Genomic DNA, 26,533 nt, shown 5'->3' with positions numbered 1-26,533 from the left:
ACAGAGGTTCAGTGTCTCTTTCAAGGACACTTGGACATGTGGACAGGAGGCCAACCTTGTGAATAAAGCAAGACCCGCTCTGCAACGAGCCACAGCGCCAGACTCTAAGTTTACATTATGAAAGTGGCAAATCCTCACATTGGACAATGAATCAATGATCTAAATTGCTGCCAATTATTTCCCGAAGATTGAAAAATCAATAAATTGAGTTACTCTTTTAGCTCTAATTGAAACGAGTTGTTGGGTTGAGTTAGTTCAACATTGGTGTAGATATTATGACCTGGGTGAAAACAGAGGGAATTTAATTTTAACTAAATTAAGTGGAAGTTACTTGGGTCAGTGATGGGTGGAACGGTTATTTGAAAAATTAAGAAAGTAGAGTGAGGTATTGCAGATTTTATTTCCAAAGCTTGGGAAAAAGGCCTAATATTTAAGTAATTTAAAATCTGTACCATGAGGGGACTTACTGTATGTTTATTGCTCTTTTTGTATAACAATTACATCTGCATTTATATTTATGTGTGTGTGCGTGTGTGTGTGTGTGTGTGTGTGCGTGTGTTCGAATTATTATTGTGAGTGTTACTTGGCAGATAGGGTGTGTCAAAAGTTATGTCGTCCAATAATTCAAAACTGTATCACTTTGGTAATTATTGCTGCCACTAAGTATGCGTCACACCCGTTATTGACTCTATATCTTATTCTGTGTCTATTTCTAAATAAATCGTTCAGTACGCCTGCATTTCTTTGGCAAATGTTGAGCTGAAAATACCAGTAGAGCCTGGGCTCAAAAAAAGAAATATGATAATATCTGCAATAAAAGGCGGGGGGGGAACTGCGAGAGGCGAGATGGAAGGGTTTGTTTGTGGTTTAAATGAGTCAGGTTTAGGGACAGCCTGAACAGGACACACCGTGTGAGTCACAAATGACGGTGTGCTGCCAGTGAGAAAACACCTAACTGCACCTTCCTGAAAAAACTCTGCGTGTCGGGTCCAAGCACCGTCCGTGCCTCCATTTTTTCCCACCTGTAGACCTAAAAGAGTATTATGCTATAAGTGTTATTATGAGCATATAGAAGGCCTCATATGGCCTATCATGCTCTCTGTCACACTTACATATATAAACACGCTAACCTGCCTGTGTTATTGGAGCTGCTATGCTGGGAACACACCCTTGGGGACAGGAATAACAGGCCACTCCAGAGCATGAGGACATCGGAGACACAGTGGCACCATACAAGCATGATGACTCTTTAACGTCTCCTTATCTTCACCCCTAATCCTCGGCTGCTCCACCGTCAACTACTGTTTGCACCATCCACAAGTCAAGAGTAAAAGCAGAAAATGGACTTTCTTAATTTTGAATGACTAAAGTCCACTGGAAAGCCATTGAGGAAGGCCTCTAGTCTGGAGGGAGCCTCATATTGAATACGGATTGAAATTTACATGACAACTTAGGAAAAATGCTTTTTTATTACTCATTCATCCCCTAAATCACTCTGCACCCCCGCTCCTTTCCTCTGCCTGAGCTATTAAATCACCATCTTGACCCTGCGACCTGGGGCCGCAACCATAAAGAGCCCCCTGCGGGTCAGAGGCCTGATTGTAACATTTGAATATGAAATGGACTTGGTTGGGCCTGGAAACAGCCCCATGCTCTGAGACACAGGCTGACCCCCAGGAGAGAGGCCTGCCTCAGCAGCCCCGGCCCTGGAGGCTCCCTCTTCTCTCAGCGAGGATTTACTTGGACTTGAGAAGGAGGGAGAGGCAGAGAGAGGGCTGAAGTCGGGGGTGGAGGGTGATTCGGGGTAGGGGTTGAGCGAGAGTGAGGGAGAGGAGAAAGAGAGAGGGCAGACATTTGAATAAGACAAGAAGCGATTGGTGTTTGCATGACAAAGGAGCCCGCCATCTCCCCTGATTGGTGTCACAGCGCGGCACTAAAGCCATGCAGGCCCCCCCGGGGTGGGGTGATGTGTGGAGCACAGGCATGTTTATGCATCCAAGGTGTGATATTAGGGCGGAATAGTGGGGGCCCGTTGTCAAGTTTCGGGGTAAGAAGTTTGTGCGCATACTCTTAAAGGAGAAGTTTGCATTATTCTGAGTATAAATTTACAATTTCAAGTGAAAATCAAGTCCAAAATGTTGTTTTTTTTCTCTTGAAAGACTATGCTTGATACTTTTAAGAAGATGTACGGCCAACTACATGGTGCTTTAATAGGAGAAGCATTAAGGGAAAGATCCAGTTTATTACAGTTTAGGTTTTAGGGTTTGGTACTTTTGATTTGACAAAGTAATAGATCTACAACAGGAGAAACCGAAGCATTCTGGGCTTCAGACGGGTTGTAAACAAGCCAACAGTTAACCCAGATTTCTGAATCACTTACTGTTTAGAAGGAAAAACAAAACAAAATGCATCACAAATGATGTAAAAAATTGCCATTGTATAGATAAATGTGATTCATAGTTTGGCTGATTATTTTACTGTTCTCGGTTTGTCTATTCTTTCCAAATAAGTTTGGTAACCAGGGAGTTTGAATAAAACTTGTATGATTGTCTGACTTCTATTTTGTGAAGTCGCCATGTTCCTGAATCTCAACAATTAACTTGCTGAATACAGTTTTACACTAGAAAAAATGGCCAAAGCCAAAAGATAAGTTGCAAAACATTGACACGCTGCCTCATTTACTACCTGAACTCCCAAACCTCCTAATTATTCCACAGAGGTGCGAAGACCACCGCCCTCACTGTCCCCCACTGGTCCATCAGTGAAGTCGTCAGCTACTGCAGGTGGACTTCTGGCACCACCGAGTCCTGACCGTTCATCTCATTCCTGCTCCCCCCCGTCACAACGTTTGATGGGAGCAACGACAATACAAGAACAGAGATGAGAGAGGATCATATGAGTAGGCAAATCCAGGGGCCATGAAGGGGATTTCACAGCTCAATAAGTTTGGACAATTTGTTTACAATCCCCATTATTGCGGGCCCCTTCGGGGAGTAGGTGTATATAAATATTGATGCATTTCAGATATCAGCAGATTAGCTGGGAGTTTGGTCCACTCTGGAGAAGGACGTAAAAGGGCCTAAAGTGCGAGAAGAAGTACCACAGGGGGTGAAAAGAAGAGGGATGAGGATGAAGGAAGCGCGAGTGAGAGTTAGCGAGGTCACACGCTCTCACTCACGCACACTAGACACACGCACACACACACACACACACACACACCGACCCCCTGCAGACAAAGCCTCCACAGGCTCATCTGGGCAGTGCTGCTGGCCCTCAGGGACACACCTCCAAGAGAGATGGACTGACTAACTCTCCATGGCAACTAATCAATAAGTGACAGAGTCAGTCAGGACTGACCCGTAGCCCAGTGCGCTCCACCTCCCCCCACGTTCCCAGGGTTACACTCCCATAAACCACACACACACACACACACACACACACAGACTGGGCTACACTTAAAAATAAAGTGCCATCAAACTGACCAGTTCCCAAATAAATCGTTCCTCCTTGGTTTGGTGCATTTGACAAAATAACATTTTTTACCATTGTTGTTGTTTTGGAGAGTGTGTGTGTGTGTGTGTGTGTGTGTGTGTGTGTGTGTGTGTGTGTGTGTGTGTGTGTTTTGCGCACACAAACATGGGTACAGGTTACTGAATGAACACAGCTCCTGACAATGGCAATATGATGAGACCACACTACCATTGTGTATCTGTCAATCTGTGTTCCCTCTCACTGTCCTCGACAAACACTAATCAATATCTGTGGCCTAGATGAGAGGCCTAATCTTCCCTCTTGACACCCCCTTAAGTCTTTACCCCCCCCCCCCCCCCCCCCCCCCCCCCCCCCCCCCCCCCCCCCCCCCCCCCCCCCCCCCCCCCGCCAACTCTGCATTGTCTTGCAGCAGTCCCACATTCTACTTCGCTGTCCCTAGGCAGAGTATATACATCGGCACATATACACTTGGCCCCATTTTTTTTGGGCTTCCAAGACAGGTCAGAAGTGGGGTTTGGCAAATTAAAAGCAACGCTACATGCTCCAGTGTCCATAGACAAAGTGATGTGCGCTTCAGAAAGGCACCATCTGCAGCAGACACACTTTTACACACTAGAGTTTCTCCCTCGGTGCCTGAGCTTTACTTAACGTGCATTAACAGAACCAACGATTTGTATGTAATTGCCCTTACAGGTTATTCAGGAAGACGCCTCCTAATCCAGTTTCATTCTTGGTTGTGTGCTCACGTACGTGTGGTTTTACACATCTTCCTCCACAATTACAAGCAAAAACAAGTTCAGGTAAACCTCAGCGGTGCTTAGATGAACAAAAAAACACCAAAAGGATCCTCTCCGGATAAACTCTCTAAACATACAACCCGGGCAGCAAAAAAACAAAAAAAAAAACAGAATCCACGCATTTCAGCTGTTCGTGTGATTTGTATTTGTTTTGTTTGGGACAAAAGAGGCGGTAATCCTGTCTCATATTTGACAAGTCTCATATTCACACACACCTGCTGGGACAAAGTAAACACACCTTCAGAGTCAGACACCTTAATGGATGACCCTCGAATTACAACCTAAGTCAGGATAAACCCTAAACCAGGCATGTTGACATGATATGGTAAAGAGACATGCCCATTCCGGATATGAATGATGAGAAGTCTCCACATCACAGCTAACGCATGTGTGTGTGTGTGTGTGTGTGTGCAGTGTATACAGTATGTACATAGCACAAACAACATTGTGGCCACGGTGCTTGGCGATTTGTCCTCTACCCAGTCTTAACAATTTCGATTTTTGGTTGTCTTTCACAAGAACAATAAAACTCCCTCTTTACTTGCTTTCTATTTATTAACAACTTTGTGGACAACAGACATGAAAGCAGCCTGAAGAAGAGAGGACAGTATGCAGGGGTTTTGTTGTTCCATAGTGTCGGCCGTTGGTATTTTCCTGAGCACCTGTCGGCCTACAGGTGTGCAGAAGTTTGCTCTTTCGGTTTTGATTCAGTGAATTTAGAAAGGTTTGACTTGGACTGATATCCTCCTCCATGCTTTGTAACACAGGTGTCAGGTGTTTATGACATCTCCTGTATCAGATCAAAAGCAAAAGCTGTGGCCGATGCAGGAAAAATAAACCTATCAGAATTCATTGTTTTTAAACTTCACATGTAACTTCGCACCCTCAATGAATTCTTTACCTACCCTACCCTATATAGCAGCTGGGGCGCCTGAAAGTCTATAAGGCCTTAATTCAGCTAATTTACTCTCAACTGACGTAAACACAAGCAACGCTACGCTGGGCGCATGCAGTTTCTTGAGCGGCGGCGTGCTTGCCTTTGAAGCGTTTCCCACTCAGCATTCCTTGTGGTTGTGTAAGGCATGACGATCCGACCACAGCTATCATTAATGAGCCATTTGCATCACGGAACAAGTCTGTTGGTGCTCACATGCGTTCAGGCAAGGAGCGGAAAATTGGGGATGTACTTGAAAGAGCAGAGGTATATTAAAAAAATTAAAAAAAAAGTGTCAAATGTGGTTTTCTAGTGTCTCTGGTGAGTGCTGTCAGTGAATTAGTGAGTGGGTGGGTGGGTGAGTGAATGGAGAGGGGATTGAGAGGACGGTGCAGTGGAGAGGGATGGCTCTCAGTGGGTCAGCCCGAAAGCCCTGACCCCAGGAGGATTTGATGCCATTTTCCCACGCAGGGAGTCGACCTGAGAGGAGCTCGTTAACAACATCTGCCCCAGTTCAGGGAGATTAACCCCCACCCCCAACCCCCGTACCTCTACAAACTTGCGCATACACACCGCTCTGCTGTCAATCTCAGTACCTCACACGAGTCTCACACCGCTCTGGACAGGCCACTCTATGGCCCTCCGGGCTTGGCTCAAAGGGCCTCCTGGAGATCCCAGCCACAGCAAATCAATACAGCGTGACTGTCATAGGTGCAGTCCATAACCATCATCCCACTGTACTCATCCGTTACACTCAAACTATGCTGTTGGTGATGTCTCATCTGCACATCAGGGGAGGTTCCAGATTTCACTGTGCGATTACGTGTAGACTTGGGTGTTTGTTCAGAAGGTGTGTTCCTGCTGGAAGTTGCCCATCCAGTCGGGCCGGCGAGTTGGTGATGTCACAAACGTCAGTCTGCCAGCCAGATTTGTCAAGAGTTTTCCACTCATCATGCTGACGTAAAGAGAGACGCTCAGAACGAGCTCCTGTTGGTTTTAACCATCCTTGTTCGCACATACTCCCACAAGACATGCAACTGGCAGGACATGTTCTGACATAATAAGAGGAGACACATGTGAAAAACAGGATCGACTGAAACGCGGCCTGGAGCACTGCCGCTGCTAAGCTGGAGCCTTGCATGCACTGCACACATGCAGAGGTGCGCACAGACACACACACACACACACACACACACACAGTGGCAGAATCCACTGGGAATCCGCTGAATCCATGTTCTACAGGGCTATAATTAGGTTAGTTTTTGGAGAGGGGGTTAAACAAACAGGGGCTGTGAGGTCATAGGCAGATGGAAGTGGGATATGCCTGCACTTGCTGAGTGGGCACAGAGCTCCACATGACAGGAGAGAGAGGCCCTCCGGGCGCTCGGCAGGGGGGGGGGGGGGGGGGGGGGGGGGGGGGGGGGGGAGTGGGGGGTGGTGGGGAGCCCAACTCGGATGGCCTCACTGCCAGAACATTCAAACACAATTGATGAGCATGCTGGGTCCAGCCACACACACACCTTTGCCCAAACAAACAGTTTCACCCTTACATCATGACATTTTATGTGCCAATCCCAGATATCACTTAAAAGACAACTGAGCTTCACTCAAACGGCACTGACATGTTCAAACCTTTGCATCAGCTGTGAAGCAGAAAGTAAAGCATTTCGGTTTAAAGTTAACCCACAACTTGGGGGTATTTATCAAAGGCGTTGTGCAGGTGAAAGCCATCCTGAGGTTACGTAATGTTGAGAGTTCAATAAATGACTTAAAACCATCAAGTCTGTCTAGCCCACAGCAAACACCTCTGACACGGAGGAGCAGTAAGAGAAAAGCTGCTTAATCACAAAAAAATGAGTTGGAAAGTGTGATTAGGTGACGGGTGGCTGCTGGCACGCTAGAGTGACTTAAGACCCTGTCAGTGAATGCAGGGAGGTCTGGATAATCTTTCCTCCACAAAGGTGCGTGGGGCTAATCCAAGCCGCTGTGCTGAGCCGTGGATCAAGTCCTACAGGGAGTGTGGGAAGGCCAGCGGGACGGCCCCTTGCTTCGGCCCTCTTGGTGGCCAGAGCTCATTAATGCTGAGGTACACTGCAACAGCAGGCTGGTCTAATTCTTCCACACACTTTTGCATTATTAGTGTCAGTTGTTGAGGGCTGTTAAGTTCTTGAATGTGAGGCAATTTCAGTAGGATTTGTTTAAAAAAAGAAATCCATGTAGACTATCGCTGCCGGAGTCATCACTACATTTCAACAGAACCAACTCTGCGCTTATTAGAAATGATATGAAAGACTAAATGAGAGAATCTTGTCAATGTGCTAAATACTTAAGTTGAAGTCATTTATTGTCGTTTTCTATGCCAAACAGAAAGTCACAAATGATATATACTTTGGCGCATCAGCACTGACATACAAAGTCAATTCACACAACTTTTCAAAACAAGTACAGATGTGCATATTATGATGGGAATATCTACATTAATAGATGAATATATGTTTTAATGGTGAGGTTAAAACCACTTTTAAATGTCACGTGATCATCTCTCTTTTGTGTTATTTATCTTGATTATTGAAAGGCATAAATGTTCCAACTGAATTCTTGTGATAAAATATGAAAAACACATTTAAACTGACCGGGGCAACAACGTGCTGAAAGCCTGTAGAATGAAATGATCACCAAATACTGAAATGAGTGAGTGAACTTGGTAAAGGTAAGTAAAATAGAACAAGGCAAAGAGGAATACAGCTTATTTTCCTCAACCATAACAAAAACGGAGACTGCCCTAATTTTCTACTGATGTCAATTCCAAAACATGTAAGCATGTGAAAAGGTAAAAAAAAAAAAAAAAATTGGGCCTAAGAATTATGTAATATTATTCATTTTAAATGGATGTTAAACCCCACACAAATTATTTTACAATTCTTAAAAGCTTGTAAAGGAACTGGAATACCTAAGTATATGTAGGCTATAGTATCTCCTTAATGAAGAAAAACATCTACATGTACTTTTCGTGATACAATATTTGTTTGGAGCAAACATGTTAGACGTTCCAATTGCTTGATCTTTACAAGATTATCAGTGAAAACAACAGATTGTCAGCCTGTTTGAAGATCCTTACACCTCTAAAATAATCACTTCATTTTCAAACAGTCATATTTCACACAAAAGACAGAGTCACGAATCATGTTTCATACAAATTTATTCAGCATTTAAGAATAGAGGATGGTCTTAAAATATGTAGAAACGTCAGTTTAAATAAACATTTTCGTTCATGATAATGAGTAAACATGACACTGTCAAAACCATCACAGAAAATAACATTTTACAAAAACAAAATTTTAACATTTTTCACGTGACAAAATATCGGGTTCACAAGCTAAAAAGAAAAAAAAAATCTTACTATAAATAAAACTTGCGTTTGCGACCCGCACAGTCTTAACATTTTCATTTTAACCTAGGTCAAGAGGGGGGAGAAAATAAAAAGAGACTACAAAATTTGGACACAGTCGAGACAACTGACATTCTACAAATTAAGTGTAAACATTTATGAACCAACTTTCCATCCAGCTTCTCCGAAATACACCAGCCTCTCTTAATGAGGCCACATGCCTTTTCATAGAGAGAAAATGTGGCATTAATTAAAATATAGAAGTCCAATTCTTCTACATAAGTTGATTGCTTATACTTGTGATAAAAAGCCTCTTTGCAACGCAATTTACTCTGGTGGGCTCAACGCTCAGTTTCGGTCCATTTCAAATGCATTTAAAAATGGACAACTCAAGAGACAAAATTCTTTTTGAACAAAACTGTTGAACGTTGTTTCTTTAGCAACCAAAAAGTTCAAGTATCCGAAGTACTTTATTTTTTTATTTTGTTTTAAAGTCTTTTCTTTCTGTCGCTCTCAGATGTGGGTGAGAGGTAGCGTCCCATTGACGCCAGTCCCTGCGGTCTGATAGTGCGGATGGACGCTGTGTAACCGGCTGCTCTGCAGGGAGGAATGCTCGGCGCTTTCTCCGCCGGGAGGCAGGTACATGCTTATCATATCCCTCAGGTCCCCCAAACACGCCCGCTGAGAGTGGGACGTGATGGCCGGCGGAGGTGAGCTCGGCTCGGTCTTGCACACGGACGCCATGGAGCTCAGTCCCATGGCGCTGCTGGCCTGCTGCGTGTACGCCGGAGACATGCTGTATGTGGACGCCGCGTTCATGTAGGTCTGCGCCGAGGACATCATCGGGTACTGAAGCCCCGCCATCTCGTACCGGTGCATCTGCTGAATCTGGGGGCTGTTCATGCTGTGATGCTGAGGGTAGGCCAACTGGTCCTGCATGAGAGAGTACGCGCTGTTCGTCCACCCGTTCATGTGCGCGTAACCGTCCATCCGCTGCCCCACCGACACGGAGTTGTTGACGGCGTTGGCTCCTGGCGCCAACAGTCCCCCGGGCAAAGAATACTTGTCTTTCTTGAGCAAGGTCTTGGTCTTCCTGCGGGGACGGTATTTATAATCCGGATGCTCCTTCATGTGCATGGCGCGCAGACGCTTGGCTTCGTCGATGAATGGCCTCTTCTCAGCGTCGGTCAGGAGTTTCCAGTCGGCACCAAGCCTCTTGCTGATTTCAGAGTTGTGCATTTTGGGATTCTCTTGAGCCATCTTCCTCCGCTGTCCCCGGGACCAGACCATGAAGGCGTTCATCGGCCGCTTCACCCGCTCCTGGTCGTTGGCACTGTTGTTCTTAGCGCCCTGCGCTGAGCCCGAGTTGGACTGCGGGAGCGGGGTCTTGAGCTCGGTTTCCATCATGTTATACATTCTGGCGGCTTTTTAGTGTTCACTCACAGGCACAAAAAAATAAATAAAAAGTTCACAAAACAGCGCCAAAAAAGTCAAAGAGGTAGAAGTACTGACCAGTCACATAAGACGATGGGAAAAAAGTTGTGTCCAAAGAGGCAAGTGTGTCTGCAGGTGCTTCTGGTTTCTCTCCGCTCAAAGCTGCTGCATCCCGCACGGCTCTCAAACAGTAGTCTGCAAAGTTGTTCGCCAAGCTCATGTGTTAATAGGCCTAGTGGCCGGACCATGTGATATGGATTGACAGCATGACAATGAGGGGCAGGCGACCAATCGGAGCGCGGCTCCCCATATCCACCGCGCAACCAACCGGTGCACGCAGCGCCGTGTTTTGGTCAGAGGAGGAGGGAGAGGTAAAGTTTTAAAACAGCAGCGCAGATCAACAACGTGAGCGCAAAGTGCTGTAGATTTACAACCTTTCTAATGAAAATTAGAAGTTAAGGGGAAAAACGCGGCCGGTTTGTTTTGTTATAGAGCGCGTGTTTTCGGATCAAATGAGATCCAAAAGAGGATATTTCTTTATGTGCAAAAAGTTATCAATACAGTAGAGACATATGTGCTTAAACGAAAATGGCCTACGTATGCAGAATACTATATACATGCTGCAGCGAATCAAACCTCTTAAGGGATCAATGTCAATAAATGAACAGAGACGAATCCCAACAGGCCAAAACGCACCGAAATGAGTCCAAATACTTCAAGTAAAAAGTAGAATATTGAAATAAAATGCGCCCTTGGCAGAGAAAAAAAAAGTCCTTTCATCTGCACCTGCTGTCAAACACGCTTTGTTGCTTTAATCACATTTTAACCAAAATATTGCGGCAGCATCAAAAACCCTCAGTCTTATTTTAGGGATTTTGGAGCTGTCAAAACTCTCAATAGACTGATATGTTGGGGTTTTGTTTAGTTTTTTAACAGATGGCTTTAATGTTTCATTAGAACTGTTTTGAGCACCTGCTCCAAAATGTTTTCTCTTCAGTCTTCTTCAACGCGGGATGACTTTCCTTTAAACCTTTTATATCTATATATAGATATATATATATCTATATATCTATATATATGGATATATATGTGTAAATAATATAACTCCCGAGTAGGAATATAGTGTAAATGCATTGGAATTAAACAGAAAAAGGCTGATGACTCCACTGGTATAAATAAAATATTATAAAAAACCGATGAGGCTTAATAACAATAAACGTATTACCTGATAAATTACCTCACCATGTGTTGACCTCAAACAGAAGAGCAATACTGTTGTTTCAAATGAAATAAGTGGCACGTTTCTGCAGCGTTAAGGTAACCACGATGCAAAACTCTAATACATCAACGACCTCTTGTGGAGGGGACAGGCTATCCCTTTGGTCCCTGAAGGGAAACTTTAATTTGGGACTCGGCTCGCCTCGCTCCGCCGCGTGAGCGTCAGCTATACTATTTGCTGACTTGTTTTTCTCTCCCTGCAGTGTTATTAAAATGATTCCCGTGGAGTGGCCTTCATTTGCACGTGTCTCCTTACAAACAACCCGAAACGCCGCTGGAACCAATCGCTCAACGGGGCAAAGCTCACACCTGCTAATGATTATGAGTGAATCGCCCATCGAACACGACTATTAACACCTCGGTATTGAGATGAGCTCTGCGGGGATCATTCTGGTATGTGCATTTTAGAGCGTTTCACCTCCCGGAGCTTTAAAATCCAAAAAAAAGAGAAAAAAGTACGCCTAGCGCATTTCTTTACTGATGCAGGGCACCTGAAGGAGCGAACACACTTTATTATTTTTCAAATGTGTCACCGTCGGGGAGAGCAAATATCTAAATGAAAAAAACAGAGTCTGTTTTTTTTATTATAAAAACTCGAGATCAGATCAGATGTATTGGTTAATTGAGCCGTTTCTATTAAATTACCAATGAACCGATAACATCTGGCAAACTTTCTTCTTTCTCTCCAATAATGAATGAAACAAAAAAAGTCAAAATCCGCATGGTTTTAACAAAAGGATATTAAATAATGTGTAGCCTTTTATAGACACGTATTTACAAAAGTAATACTATGATTCAAAAACAGTCATTTGGAGAAAAAAATACGACTTTTCAGATGAGACTATAGGCACACATGATGTGTTATCTTACAGGGAGGGAAAGCCCACAGCCCCTCAGCCATATAGTTGCAGTAAATCAGCTGAAAAGAGACATCACTTCATGAATTTAATTTTCCCGTTCAATGGGGCGTTACAAACAGACCACGAGCAATAAAACTAACGTCCAATTAGCAGCCATCTATTCTCAGGGACCAGTTATTTGTTTATCTGAGCAAATCTCAATACTGATCCGCTTGTAATCTTCTTATGGAAATTGACCAGTAGCAGACAGAGAGAGAGAGAGAAAGAGAGAGCGAGTGAGAGAGAGAGAGAAGAGAGAGAGAAAGAGAGAGAGAGAACACCAGGAGTAACCCGGAGTTTGGTAATGAGGGCCTCTGTGCAGCTAATTTCCTAATTAAGGAACGGAGGACCACCAGCACAGTCTGCTCTGATTCAGACTCAACAAGCCTGACAGCCCAAAGGGGCTCTCAGGGAGCGCGGCAGCAGGATCCCACTGTTGAATGTTGGGAAATATGTGAATGTCCTGATGGGAGAATAAAACCATGCAAGCAGCTCGATAGATTATTAAAGTTATAAAAATGGATGCACTGTGCATGTCATTTTTCCTCTCCAACCACCGATTTCGGAGGAGAAATCAATTGTATTTGAATAGTTATTTGCTACAGTAAAGATGTATTAGATTAACAAAAATAAATATTGTGTCTAAATTTCACATTTATGTTGAGACAGCACTAAATCCGGTGGCCAGATTTGACGGGTATCACAGAAAATAAAAGTTTTTTTCGAGGGAAAATAGTCCAATTCTGGCCTTTGGGCCTAGAAAAAAAAGAACAAACTAAAATGTAAGTTATATTTGCGAAGAGCTTGAGGGGATTTAAAATCTATTCAGAGCAACACAAAACCACATTAATCCCACCTTTGACAACAGTGGAGCTCCCTGCATGTCCGCATCCTTTGCTCGGCTGTCAACAGAGCTTTATGGTCAGACAATTTGAATTAATGACGGACAAAATGCGCTGAACTTTATTATCATACGACAAGACACGGGAGCTGCATGTCTGCCATTCAGCTGCAAATAAGTGACTGATAATAGCTTGTAATTGATTGCCTTTTTATTGTTACAGCCTGCGTTAACACCGTTTTCGTTTTTATAGTATTCTTGACAATTCCCAAATAGGACAGAGATTTTTTTATAATCGAAAATCGCATCTCAAGCCCACAATAAACAGTATTTTACGTGTCCATTTTAAACCCCACGACCTCCAGAATCAATAACTTTTTTTTTTGTTTCAGCCCAGTGACTGCGGACAAGGCCTTTGAGAAACAGTAATTAACAAAGAATGGGTTTTCAATTACAGCCACAATGGAGACTGCCTCATTAAGATTTGCATGATTTTTGGACCAGGAATGCAAATGAAGATGCAATTTACGCACGGTCTGCTGTTCCTATTGTGTCGCCGTGAATGGTTGCGTCCTCCCAGTTCAACACAGGTAAAATAATATTCACGGGTCATTTAAAGGAATAAAAGTGATGCTATTATCACCTCTTTATTTCACAATGCCGGGCTAGTTTTCTTCATGGTAATTTGACTTATTTGACCCGCACGAGACGAACGTACTTAACAGAAAATAGCTTGAAATGTTCCATGTCTGATGTGTTTAATGCAGAGTCATGGCCGAGGAAACATTTATACTCAGTCCATCTAAGTTTTTATTTAAACTGTTTGAACTGATATGAACACTTCTTCAATCGGGGTTCAGTCATTTATGTCAGGGCATTCTAAAAATAAATCTTAAGGCTTCTACGAAATGTATTTTGATTCCTGGATGCTGGTTTGGAAATTTCAGACAATCATTATAAGCTAAAGTCTATAGCAACAGGTATCATCAACCTAATTCATATTACTGATAGCATATATGGCTCTACATGGCAGATCTGTTAGGAAAATGAGCTTTAGCTAATGTGAGTTTTTTGTTTATTTTCAAGCATTGTCAAAATAAAAGACTTCTCATCAGATAATAACATTTGTGCACGTCCTGTTTGATTTATTCTTTGGGAAGCAAACAATAAATTAAAATAACTGCAAGTAAGACCAAAACATTTTTCAAATCTAATGCAGTACTTTTTTGAAGCAACTTATATTTCTTTGAGACCATAAAAGAATTCCACCCATGCAATGAGCCCTTCATATGACTACTTACGTGATCTTTTCAATATGTTGAGGAATTTCATATTAATATGTAGAAGAAAAAGAAAACCTTGAAATGAATAATTTGTTGAAGATGATGTTTGGACTTTTGTAGGTTCTCCTGACAGTTACTTCTACTGTATGCGCACCAGGACAGAGAATAAACAGAGGCCACTGATCTTCAAGAGAAACGTGATTTCCTCAAGTACTGCTCCGTGTCATAACTTTTCCTCGATTGTTCCACAGAGCGGTTGTATAGGAAGCTTTAGTCATCACGAGAGAGGACGAAGCAGGCAGATTCAGTAAACTCACCACATGTTGGGGATGCAACCCCGACGATCATCTCTCACTGTGGGGCCCGTCTGAAGCAGAGAACGTTCAGTCAGTGTAGGTGGAGGGAGTGTCACTCAAACCTTCAAAAGAAGCACAACGCACACACACACACTCAGAGGGACAGATGCCTCGATTTTTCAGGAGAGCTTTAGTGGAGTGTTGCAAGTCTGTCAGGAGGACTCAGGGGCCAAATGGAGAATGCTGCATTCTTGCCTCCGCTGTAGCAGAGTCATTTGTGTTTTCTCTGCGGTGGCTATAAGTGATATACGTGTCCGCCACCTCGTTCAGCTCTGTGGAATGCAACCGTCTTACTTATTGACCTTGGCTTGTAACACAACATGCAAAAAGCTGTTTTGCCTCTCCTATAGCTGCCTGCGAAAGAATGCTTCAAACTTTAGCCTCTTTTTCTCTCCGGCAGGCCAAGCATGTCCTTCCTCATTATGTTCTTGTGTGAGCAAGGCCAAGGCTGCCGACACAGACCCAGTGTAATCTCTTTAACCCGCCACTGTCATGAGCAGACAAGGCGTGACCACCCAACGCTCTGCTCCATCTCACTTAGCCAAGGGAATAGTTTTTCACTTCATCACCTCACGCGCTTTGGGGTTGTAGCTGCTTATCATTTAAGGGATGCACATTTCAAAAACACATTTGATCAAGTATGCTCGACACATAAGTGCACGCAAAATTGCACGCAAAATTGCCCAGTAGTGCACACATTCACACACACACACACACACACACACACACACACACACACACACACACACACACACACACACACACAGCCGGGGTTAATCATTGTTACAAGACCACTCCATATAATCTTGTGCAGCAGTGTGCAGTTAAAAATTCATATACTCACTGACCCTTGGAGTTCCCATAATTGACACAAGCATTTTTCGCGGCGGTTATTGACTAATGAAGCTAAAAGCAAATGAAACTATATCACAGGAGAGGACATTGCTGGAAGCATATTTAAATGAATACACAATGATTATTAGCTCCTTGGAGTCATTTCTTAGACAAAGACTCTTTACGTTTACTTAGCAGATTAGGAGGAACACTCATATTAAAACATTTGGTATATGATGCGTTAAATGAAAAATAAAATACTAAATTACTGTGAATTATAAGCTCTTATCCATTGAAAGCTAATTTCAATTCAGTTTAAATTAAGCAGAAAATTTCAATAAATATGGTTTTGCTTCTGAGCCACTGGGCGAGGCTGGATTCACCCATCGAGTGTGCAACATGATCACTTCTGTGTTTGCTCAGGAACAAAGTCTGCTGCCTAAACTTCCTCAGCTAAAGCTCGGCTCACACTTGAACCTCTAATCTGTGCAATCTTCACGTATAGAGACATCATATTACATCTCATTTGCTGGTTTCAAGGGTTCGCTGCACAGCCGTTTTCAGAATGAGATGCACTCTTAATAATACCGAATGCTGTAAAGGTGCAACAAAGGAGAACGCAGTTTAAATTAGGCCTCCGGATGTGTGTTTTTTTTTTTTTTGCACCAGCATTTAAGTTATGATAGCCTGTCAGCAAGCACCTGCCTGCTGCCTGTGAATGGCATTATCAAGCACCTTTATATGATGATCATTTTAAATACTGTTAATGCCTGACTGGCTAATTACAGCACTCATTATTTTTCGTGTATCTTTTGAATCATTGCCATGTTCAGTTTTTTTCCAAAAACAATGGAAACTTTCTCCGTTTTTTGTTTGGAAGAAAGTGCTGAATCGTCACTTTCTCCTTTGCGCCATGCCCAAGCAAGCAGCCTCCTTTTGTTTTAGCCATAATTGAGATCCCACTAATCTAGCCTCTTTATAAAAAATGAAACAGTCTCTTTGTCAAGCCTTCATTAGCTTAAGATAATATTGAGAGAATGCACAATTAATTTGCAGTGTAACTTTAATTAATTAAATACACCCAATTTTGTAATATGATTAATGCCACCAAGTTGTTATCTGCATTCTCCTGCAAAATGAATATGTAACAGTGATACAGCGCTGAGCATTAATTGCAGAAATTGGGTCTTTTAAGAACCCAAAACTAGGTTAGGTAATTACAAGAGGTAATTTATTAAACCTTAAAAAAAAGAAGAAACAAACACGCATAAATTGATATATAAATCATGAGTACCATTGTGTGTAATCTGGCTGTGATTTGGGAGAAAATGACAAATCTTTGTGGCGTGCACAGCACTTGATAAAGCAGATAGTGGTAATACATTTAGTCCCAGTCAAGGTCTCATTAAAAGAGGCATAATTTAATTAAGAGTTAGCCATCGACCTCTAAATATATTAATTACCTTGAGCATGACGAGATGAGTGCGGTGATTATTGGGTATTTCATTAGAGTTGGTCTTGTGGGAGAAGAGCAAACTAAGGTGGGAAGCTGACTGTGTTGACAACGTAATGGATGGGCTGGTCTGAGATGAATTTGGTCACCTTGCCTTGGTTGAGCTCAGAGGAGGTGAGGCAGAGGACAGCGCTGGTCCTCGAGGAGGTAGGATGCCTCCAGTCTGTTTACTGGAACATTTAGAGCTTTTAGGCGTTTGAAAAAGTACCACACTTAGTATCAGTACCATCATTTTTACCGCAATAAACAATTATTATATGAGGAATATCTGACTAAGTGATATGTTCAGTTTTTAGATCCAGTTCAGGATAAAGAATCAACATTCATTATTCGGTGTTTAGTGAAACAAACAAATCCTCAAACCAAATATTAAATTACATGCTGAAGTTGATTTTGGGACAGTTCAATATGGGAAATTAAATATTAAAATATCAAATGAGTGTCCATTTGACTGAACTAAAAGCTGTATCTATAAACAGTTGTTGTTTAGTGTCTTTACCTCTGCCTCTATTGCTATAACCTTGGAAATTGTTGTACAAAAGAAAATGATTTTTAAAAAAAACAAAAAAAGAAGGTGCGAGAACATAAAAAATGAGTAAAATCATTATCTTCTTAATTCTTAATGTGACTGCTAAACTAAGAGCTGCTGCATTTGTTCTCAGCGGCTCCATTCATTGCGTGCACTTATAATTCTTTACTTTTACGTTTCGCTTATAAATCAACTTTTGCTTTCACTAACACAGCTAACAAAGAAGTGCACCTTGGTATTCTACCTATTTGTACACACGCACACACACACACACACACACACACACACACACACACACAGAGAGAGACACCAGAGGAGGGCAGAGGCGACGGCTCATTGCCCCATAGACTGATATGTCAATGAAACATACAAGATGTTGCCGCTGCATTGGAGCGATTTCCAGCCTCGCTCCTCTCCTGGCTGACAGCAGGACAAAGAGCCTAAGCTACTATTATCTGGAAGCAAGCTCTCATTCTTGCTTTGATCTTTCTCTTCACTTACACTAACATAGATGTACGAGCCTTGTGCAAAAACATGGAGCTCAGCATAAAGTCGCAGATGCAGCCAGTGTGCATATCAGACGGGACAAACTTCGGTACTCTGGGGGGTCTGAACATTGTTAAAGTGTCAAAATGGTTGTTGACTGTATGCCGTCGGCAAATAAAAGAAGTGTAGCACGACTGAGTTCAGGTTCTCTGAGAATGTGACAGTATTTTTGAAACAGGACAGAAGAGTGGCGACATTTTACACAAGTTAATATTCTCAAACTTAAAACTGTTTTCCATGACATCCAAACCAACAGGTGACATGACTCGTGTTTAAAAGGAAATCATTTCCTCAGGTAAAGTCAGAAGATGTCTATAAATACATGCGTGAGGCAGTAAACAACTCACAGACCACAAAGCTCCCCGCACCGTCTCCCTGAACGCCCCCCCCCCCCCCCCCCCCCCCCCTCCCTTTTCTCTCCTCTCTTTACTACTAACCTCCTCCCACTCTGGCCACAAAATTGAGGACACTCACCAAGGACTGACTGGTCCCCACGGCTGCTGCTGCTGCTGCTGCTGCTGCTGCTTCCCAATCCCTCCTCTGTTAGACACACCTTCAACAGCTGGCTGTCAGCAGGGCCAGGAGCAGGGCCGAGGACTGGAAGATAGCATGACACCCACAGCCCAGAGCCTCAGCCCAGACCTCCAACCGCGGCCATTCAGACGGCGGCAGCACCACCATGGCAGCTCCCTAGCGCAGCAGAGAAATATAAAGAGCGAGAGAGCCGGGCAGTGACTGGTGTGGTAGTGCACACTGCAGCTGAGCTCTCCCTGCTCTGGGACCCATCTCATTCAGCCAAGATTGCTTCATACAAAAGTTGACAATGCACCAGTGAAAGCCATTGTTGATATTCAACATTTTTTAAATAGCTGAGCAGAATAGACAACATGGCAGGCTGCAAAACTTGGCAAGGGAAACTGACCTGGAGCTTCCCGTTTGAAAAGGGTTGCCACGCTGGGTGAGAGGAGAGAGGGCTATTGTGTTTAAAAAAAAAAGAAAAAGAAGAGGGAGAGCTGGTGTGAAAGAGCTCAAAAAACAAAACATCTCCCATCCCGAGAGAGCCGAGTACAATGCTTTCTGTGCAGCAGAAGAGGACAATCACCTCGCACGGTCACAAGCATATACGCATTACCAAGAAAGGGCAGAACAATGAAATCAATGCAATCGGATCCATTTTAAAAAAACAGGATATTATATTTCTGACTCTTGAACCGAACAAGGGAGCTCAAACCCGCACATAACACTCTGGTAGAGTTGTTGCAAAATAAACCTGGCAACACATGTGTCCAACCCAACATTTAGACCCAACAGTTAAACAACACAAAAGTCCAAAATGTAATTCGCTCTTAGTGCTTTGGCTCGGCTAACGTCCAGAGGAATGTCTTCCAGAGGGCCATCTATTTCTCTAATGTTGCACAGATGAGGGCGATACTGCCTGACGCTGTTAATGGTGTTCGGTTTCCGTCATTGTCAAGCTGACAAGCGTGCAGATTGATATGGATATTTAAGAAGCCTTTAAGCTTCCATATGTCAGAGCATCACAGTGCCGCTCGTGCCTCAGAAGCTATCAAAACATCTAATGTATAATGTGTGTGTGTGTGTGTGTGTGTGTGTGTGTGTGTGTGCGTGCGTGTCCCTTGTAGCCCTGAGGCGGCTCCCAGTGTTGTGTTTCGTGCATCCTCGTGTCGCTTAGTGGGAAGCCGGGTGGGAGAGAGGACCCTGAGTGACTAATGTGGTCTTTAAAACCCCTGAAGGGAACAGCTGCAATACCTGAGACCCTCGCCATCCAGTGCAACACAAACCTATCCACTCATTGAGTAATGCACCACAATACTGTAAACTCAAAGTAAGTAAGAGTGCACTTAGCTACTGCATGTTCTTGAGCTAAACGTAAAAATATATTTTTCTACTTGCCTGCTGATGAATCTGCTGTTGCAATAAACCAACAAGCACAACTGCAACTGATGCAACAAAGGCAACCAACAGCCATTAAAAGCCCCAGAGGGATTCAGTTGATAATGACATGCCATAGAAAACAAACGGCAGATCCTCACTCTGAAAAATGCTATCGTCTGTATTTTGGTAAATTGTAGCTTTGGTTACGCAATGTTTTCCCCCCTTAAACTATTTTATTTTTGTATTCTGACCTTTTAAAAAAACAAAACAATATGTAGTAAAGTATTTCAGTGGTAACTCTCCCCTCTGCCACAAACCGAGCTTGAACATTTTAAGGTTGAAAAAATGCGGATACGACCTTTAATTAAGCACTATTATCACACCAAATATTTATATATTTTATGTTTCATATGTCATGGGCTAAGCAAATATATGTTCATTTTGTCGTTCAAAGATAAAGATTAGACTAATGGACGGAGTCGATTAGAACACAACATGGTGTTATTAAATCCCAATAACAGAAATGAACAAATAGACTTATTATAAAAAGTTCTGTAAACAACAGCAGATATCGAGCAGATGACGATCCTTTGCGTTTAACTTTGTTTAACAGCTGGGCTCTCTGTGAGCACAAACTGATAACTATTGATAGTTTTCTGCTGCTGACGTCTAAAACATAGTTAAAAAAATATTACAATAGATAAAATTGGGAAAATTCCTGAAATATGAAGCTGATAAAACAATTTCAAGTGTGGCTCAGGGACTCCAGCAGCCCCAAACAGAACATGAGGGTTACATTATTATTTCATAAACAAATAGAAAGGGCTCTATTAAAAAAATAAATGATCAGTGAGTCTTTTTTCTGCAGTGTTTTCACTCTCAAAGGCTGGTCTGTGTCTGTCTGTGTGTGTGTGTGTGTGTGTGTGTGTGTGTGTGTGTGTGTGTGTGTGTGTGTGTGTGTGTGTGTGTGTGTGTGTGTGTGTGCGTGTAGGTGTGCGTGTGTGTGTGCGTGCATGTGTGCGTGCAAGAAGAAGGTGCACAGAGAAACAGAACCGGTCTGGCCCTTTGACATGGGCAGGCTTGGAGTTCGAGATGTGTAATTACGCTGAGCAGGAAGAAATTACAGCTCTGAGAAAGAAGGCAGGGCCCACATAATCTTATAGGTGTGTCAGCGCTTGGCTGCAGGACAGACAGAGGCAGAAAGACAGGCGGAGAGAGAGAGACAGAGAGACAGAGAGAAAGAGAGAGAGAGACAGAGAGAGAGAGAGAGAGAGAGAGAGATAGAGCGGAAACCTGTGGCGTCTTTCCTGGAAATCCACGTCAGCGCCACCCATCACACTCTATTAGCTGCCATCAAAGCTCTAATTTTACTCTAGCATTACACCCCGCTCCCTGCATCCCCCTCCCTCCCCTGCTGCTCTAGATGGCGCAGCCTGGTGGGAAAACGACATTCAATCCGCTGTCCGCCCCATTCAGGCCAAATTGGCAAATGACAGCTCTCCGCCTCTCAGATTTCGGAAAAGTGAAGAGGTACCACCGCCACCCTCCGTTTGAGCCTCCAAAAGCCGTTGGTGGGGTGGAGGAGGAGGAAGGGGGGGGGGGGGGGGGGGGGGAGTACAGGGGGAGAGTGAGAACCGGGGAGGCCGAGGAGTGGACCGAGGTGGGTTAACAGCCTCCCTTGTCCTCCTCGGCGGTGACGGCGCTGGACAGAGAACACAGAGAAAAAAAAAGAGGAGAATGCCTACTCAGCAGATCAAAAGAACTTCCGAGAAGACCAATGGGAAAAGTTGACCTCAATCCCCTAACCACACACTTTACCACCCCTGGCCGAGCCGCACGGGCACATGGGAACACAGCGTTTGCCCTCATGGAGGTCAACAGCAGCGAGAGGGCAGCACCCGGAGTTGAATCAGAGGCACGGATAGACAGCATGCTGACTTGGGAGCACAGGCCTTCACTCTGAGGACCCGCTCTTACAGCCCCTCCTCTAGATGTATTCAAACACTAGTTCTGCCGAAATAAACCCCTAAAGACAACAAGCTGTGACATGTTTGGTCTGATAAGCTGCATAGGACAGAAAAAAAGAAACTCTCCAAAAAAAAAAAACACATGCAGCACTGCCCCGACACACATGCACAGACAACAAGGTCTTTCATCAGCGTTTTACAAAGACACACAGGAAAAAGACACAGAACATATTGTGTCAGACACTAACTGGCCGCCTGACTGAATGGTACTCTTACTGCTAATTAAGTGCTAATGGCAGTTCCCCCTGCAGAGAATACTAATTAATGTTCCATTCTTCTGCGGGCTGAGCGCGTACTCCACCGCGGCCTAATGAGGAGAGGCAGGTACGTCTTCTCCCAGGCTGGGTTAATAAGCACAGCACAGTGGGGTCTGAGTAGAGAGGGCCATACCAGGGGGCTGCTTCCTGTTCCCTAATCTTAACAGGACCCCCCCCCCCCCCCCACAATGAACCGCGGAGGTAATGAAAGGATTTGTCCCATAAACTCGGAAAATAGGCCAGCTCGTGTGTCTGCACCCAAAAAAGTTTCGGTGTCTGTACTAATGTAACATTAAAACGGAGGAAATTCTGGATACAAAAAAATGTACAACAACAAAACAACCTGCACACTTACAGAAAGAGATATTTCATCTTCTTTCAAAGAAAAGTATTTGTGAAAATGTGGGGGTACTGTGTACATATTTCACAGGGAAGTGCATGTAACTCAGTATATAACTATTGTATGTATATACTATTTGTACCCAGCGATGAAAAAGTATGAAAGTACTTGGAAAACAGTTTCTTAAAAAAAAAAAAAAAAACACACATATTGGGTTTGTCTTCCTGTCTTCCTGTGCGTCTTCCTACAGAATTACGACCTAGAAACTGCTGATGTCTCTTAGAAAAACAACTTCTATTTTATATAGTTCGCAGCTCCCTGAGAATACGCCCCGCAGAAAAAATAAATAAATACATTACCTGTTTGGATGCAGAAAGCCTGGGAATCAGATTCAAAGTGCTGAAGAATGAATGGATGTGCGAGTATGCGGGTGTGCGTGCATGAGCGTAAACATAGATTGAGGATGGTATTGGAATTACCTGAGTGAGATAATGGTTTGTGCATTAGATTAACTTTCAGTCCTTAAATGCAACACATTTAGGCAATCTTGTCCCCCAAAAACATGTCAATGTCTGAAAGGCCTCCCTCTCGCTATCAGGAGCCTCTGGTCCCCCACACTGATGCAGCTGGCAAGGCGCTACCGTCGCCAGTCAAAACGCAGCGCCAGATCTAGTTATAAAATAATTGAATTTTCATATCAGAGGGGACCAGAGTCCCAGCAGACAATAGGACTGCTGAGTCCTCTCTGATATTGGCTCAGGCCCTTTGCCATGCGCATGAAATCAGTATGTTAATGTTCCTGGGTTTTCTTTTTTTAAGGGCACTTGTGCTCTCGCAATGTACTACCGATGCGGTTTCAAAAAAAAAAAAAAAAATTGCAACTATTGATAAGTAGGCAGCCAGCAACCCCCTCGACCCCTCCTCCCACCCAACATGCCCACCCCCGCCTCCCCCCAACCCACCGAGGCTGTAGACGTTCTCGCACCCCCATCCTCCCCCATTATTAAAATTGTAATTTATTTTTCTAAATCAGAATGACAGCTTGCTTTCTTTTCTCTGCAGCAGGCAGTGAATCACCGAGCTTTAATTACTTTCGTAACTTCGCTGACCCTGTGAGCGTGCTGCTCTGCCAGAGAAAATGGGACCTCCAACAAAGGCCCTCCACAACCACAGCCGCCTTCGGTTCATTCAAAATGCGAGCGAAAATTTATCAAACTGGGGATTTTATAAGATTTTGTTAACATTTCACCTCCTATCTTTTTCACACCCCCGCTTGCAACAGTTTCTGCACTCCCAATCTCCTGGCCCACCTCCTGAAGAAACTCGCTGCACTAAACAAGCTTATTCCAACTCTCCCTCTTTCCCTCTCGGGTGCGCTTGTGTTGACTCAACGAGGTCTCCTCGGGTCAAAAGCGCCTGAGGTCACACTATCATCAGTACACCCCCCCCCCCCCCTCATATCCAGGCCGTGGCCTCGGTCAGCAGGGAGACAGGGAGCGCGGGGTCCCGAGGCCACAAAGCACAGATCAACAGGGATGAACGCTACATTTGATCACTTCTCAGATCTTCTGGCCCGCACACATCAGGGTCAAGCTTTATTTCGCGCGGCCTTCAGAGTCTATCACACAGCTATCCTCGGCCTTTTCTGGCCCACGGGTCATCGGCACAAAGGAGTCGCTTCAGTGTTTAAAAGCATCTCTGAAACAGTCCCGTGGATCACGGCCGTGACACTGATGTGTGTGAGAGGCATGCGGGACTTTTAAGTCGAACAGGAGGAAGGTTTAAGATACGGCCCTCCTCCGCTTTGTTGACACAAAGTTCAGGCATGTTTCTTGTTCGCCAACAGAGCCCCGTTAGCATCACATTATTCCCGCCGCCTGGACTTATTAAATAAGCTAATATGTTGTAATCCCCGCTATCGCTCTCACCTTCTCACTGGCACACCTCTGTTTTGGGCTGTGCCACTGTGTGAACCAGAGGGTGCGCAGGCACGGTTGGTCTTTTGCTGACTGCCTGATAATTGAATGAGCGATTATCCCTCCCATTAATAGACAATGATACAGAAAGCACTGCCATATGTACGGAATATTAATGAGTGGCTGCAGCGGCCTAGATAAGAGAAGCGCCATGCGGTTGCTGTAATAGGGGTTAAAACAATTTGCCCCCCACCACCCTATCCCTGCACACACACTTACACACACACACACACCCGCACACGCGCGCACACACGCACACGCCAGCTCCCATGCTTTCCACTGAGCTAATCCTCCATCCTCTCACCAACTAAGCAGGCTACCACCAACCAACAGCCCCCCCCCCCCACGGTCTGGACTTGTGCTTGGCGCTGACCTCGCTGCTGCAAAGGCCAACCCGCCATTGTGAGAGAGTGCGAGCGGGGGTCACCCGACAACAGAATGACATGCTAATGATGGGAAGCAGCGGGTGTTTAGTATTTATGTTATGAGACATTTTGCACAAGAGAGCTGGAAACGCATGCAGATTTCTTTCCAGAGAAAGAAACTCACAACTCTTGGTTTTTTTTTGTAGTTTTCTAGCTTGTTTCGCCGATGAATTTGTCTTCATCTTCTTCCCGTCAGAAGTGTGGGGGGGGGGGGGGTTTCCTTCCTGATATTCAGGTAAAGTAAAGATGAAAGAGCCCACAGAGCCACAAAGGCCCATCCGGCATCACCTTCATCACATTTCTTTAAAAGGTTGCAGAGAGTCAGGCAGGTGAAACAGTTGGGCCACACTTCTATACGAATCACCATGCCAATCAATATCTAACATCTATTAGCATTGGAAAGCAATATTTCCCCTTTTACCTTGCAATAATTGTGCTTAATGCTGTGAAGTACCTTATCATAGGTCTGACGGCAAAAGAAAGGCCAGTTACCATGGCGACTGTGAAAGCCATTGGTTTCCTTTTCAGCAGAATAATGAACTTCTCTCCTCCGTGTGTCACTCTTCCACTCCACTCTCAGCCTCTTCGATTAAATTGGAAATCCTTGAAATCCCTCGTCTCTGCCTTATAATTTGACAAACAACAGAAGGAAAAAAGAGAAAAAAAAACCCTGCTGAAAAAAATGTTCAAGGCTCAACAAATGCATCACTTTAGGGCCGAGGCGTGGGTGCATCTCACAATCAATACCAAATGTATTTAAGTTGAGATGTACTGACAGAAATATGTCCTCACAATCAAACGCTAAATATTTCTGTACTTGAGTTTACATTTTATATTTTGATGATGGAATGTTTTGTATTTTCCTTGACTCCGTTTAGTCGACATGTGAGATTATAATCATTTAGTTTCCTCTTGGAAAACCTGTATTCATCCTCTCAGATGAAACAGCTCTAAAACAAGGAGGCTTAAACCGTCCAAAATATGTTTACGGTCCATAATAAATCAGCTGCAATTGTTTTAAGTTTATAGATTTTTGGTAGTGTGAAAACTGTTGATGGAAAGCTTTAAAAGTACTAATACTACAGGATAAGACATGGCTACTCTGTCACATTTCTCTCAGCAGTCTGAAACGCGCTGCTCACAGACAGGGTATTTTTTTCTATATTTCGATAAGAATAAAAAAAAAAAAAAAAAAACCTGCTTCTCATCCCGTGAATCCGGTCATTGATTGCATTCGCTATCCACAGCGTCCTTGAGCACAGACATCCTCACTGCCCGAGGACATCAAGTGTCTTGTTCAGTGATGTCTGCAAGCTGGTCGATTAAGGGAAGAAAAAAAAAGTCTTGTAACTAACTCAAGTAAACCTGGAGAATAGACGCACACAGATCTAAGCACATCAAATCTTCCTCTTTTTTTAATCGAAACGTCTGCAACTGGTTGAGATGTTTTACAGAATAAACATAATCTATCCCATGGTGCATTCTTTT

At 43.8% G+C, this 26,533-nt stretch overlaps 1 protein-coding gene across 1 annotated transcript; it reads right to left on the bottom strand.

Annotated features, from left to right (window-relative positions):
- Positions 1 to 8,414: 8,414 nt before the first annotated feature.
- sox3 (SRY-box transcription factor 3) lies at positions 8,415 to 10,230 on the bottom strand. The gene has a single exon (XM_079167453.1). It carries the CDS (start codon positions 10,025 to 10,027, stop codon positions 9,125 to 9,127), a length of 903 nt encoding a protein of 300 aa, XP_079023579.1. The 5' UTR covers positions 10,028 to 10,230; the 3' UTR covers positions 8,415 to 9,124.
- Between the last annotated feature and the right edge of the window lie 16,303 nt (positions 10,231 to 26,533).

The sequence above is a fragment of the Pholis gunnellus genome, assembly GCF_910591455.1.
Source record: "Pholis gunnellus genome assembly, chromosome: 10".
In the NCBI taxonomy this organism is placed as follows: Eukaryota; Metazoa; Chordata; class Actinopteri; order Perciformes; family Pholidae; genus Pholis; species Pholis gunnellus.
This window is presented reverse-complemented; position numbering and strand designations above follow the sequence as displayed.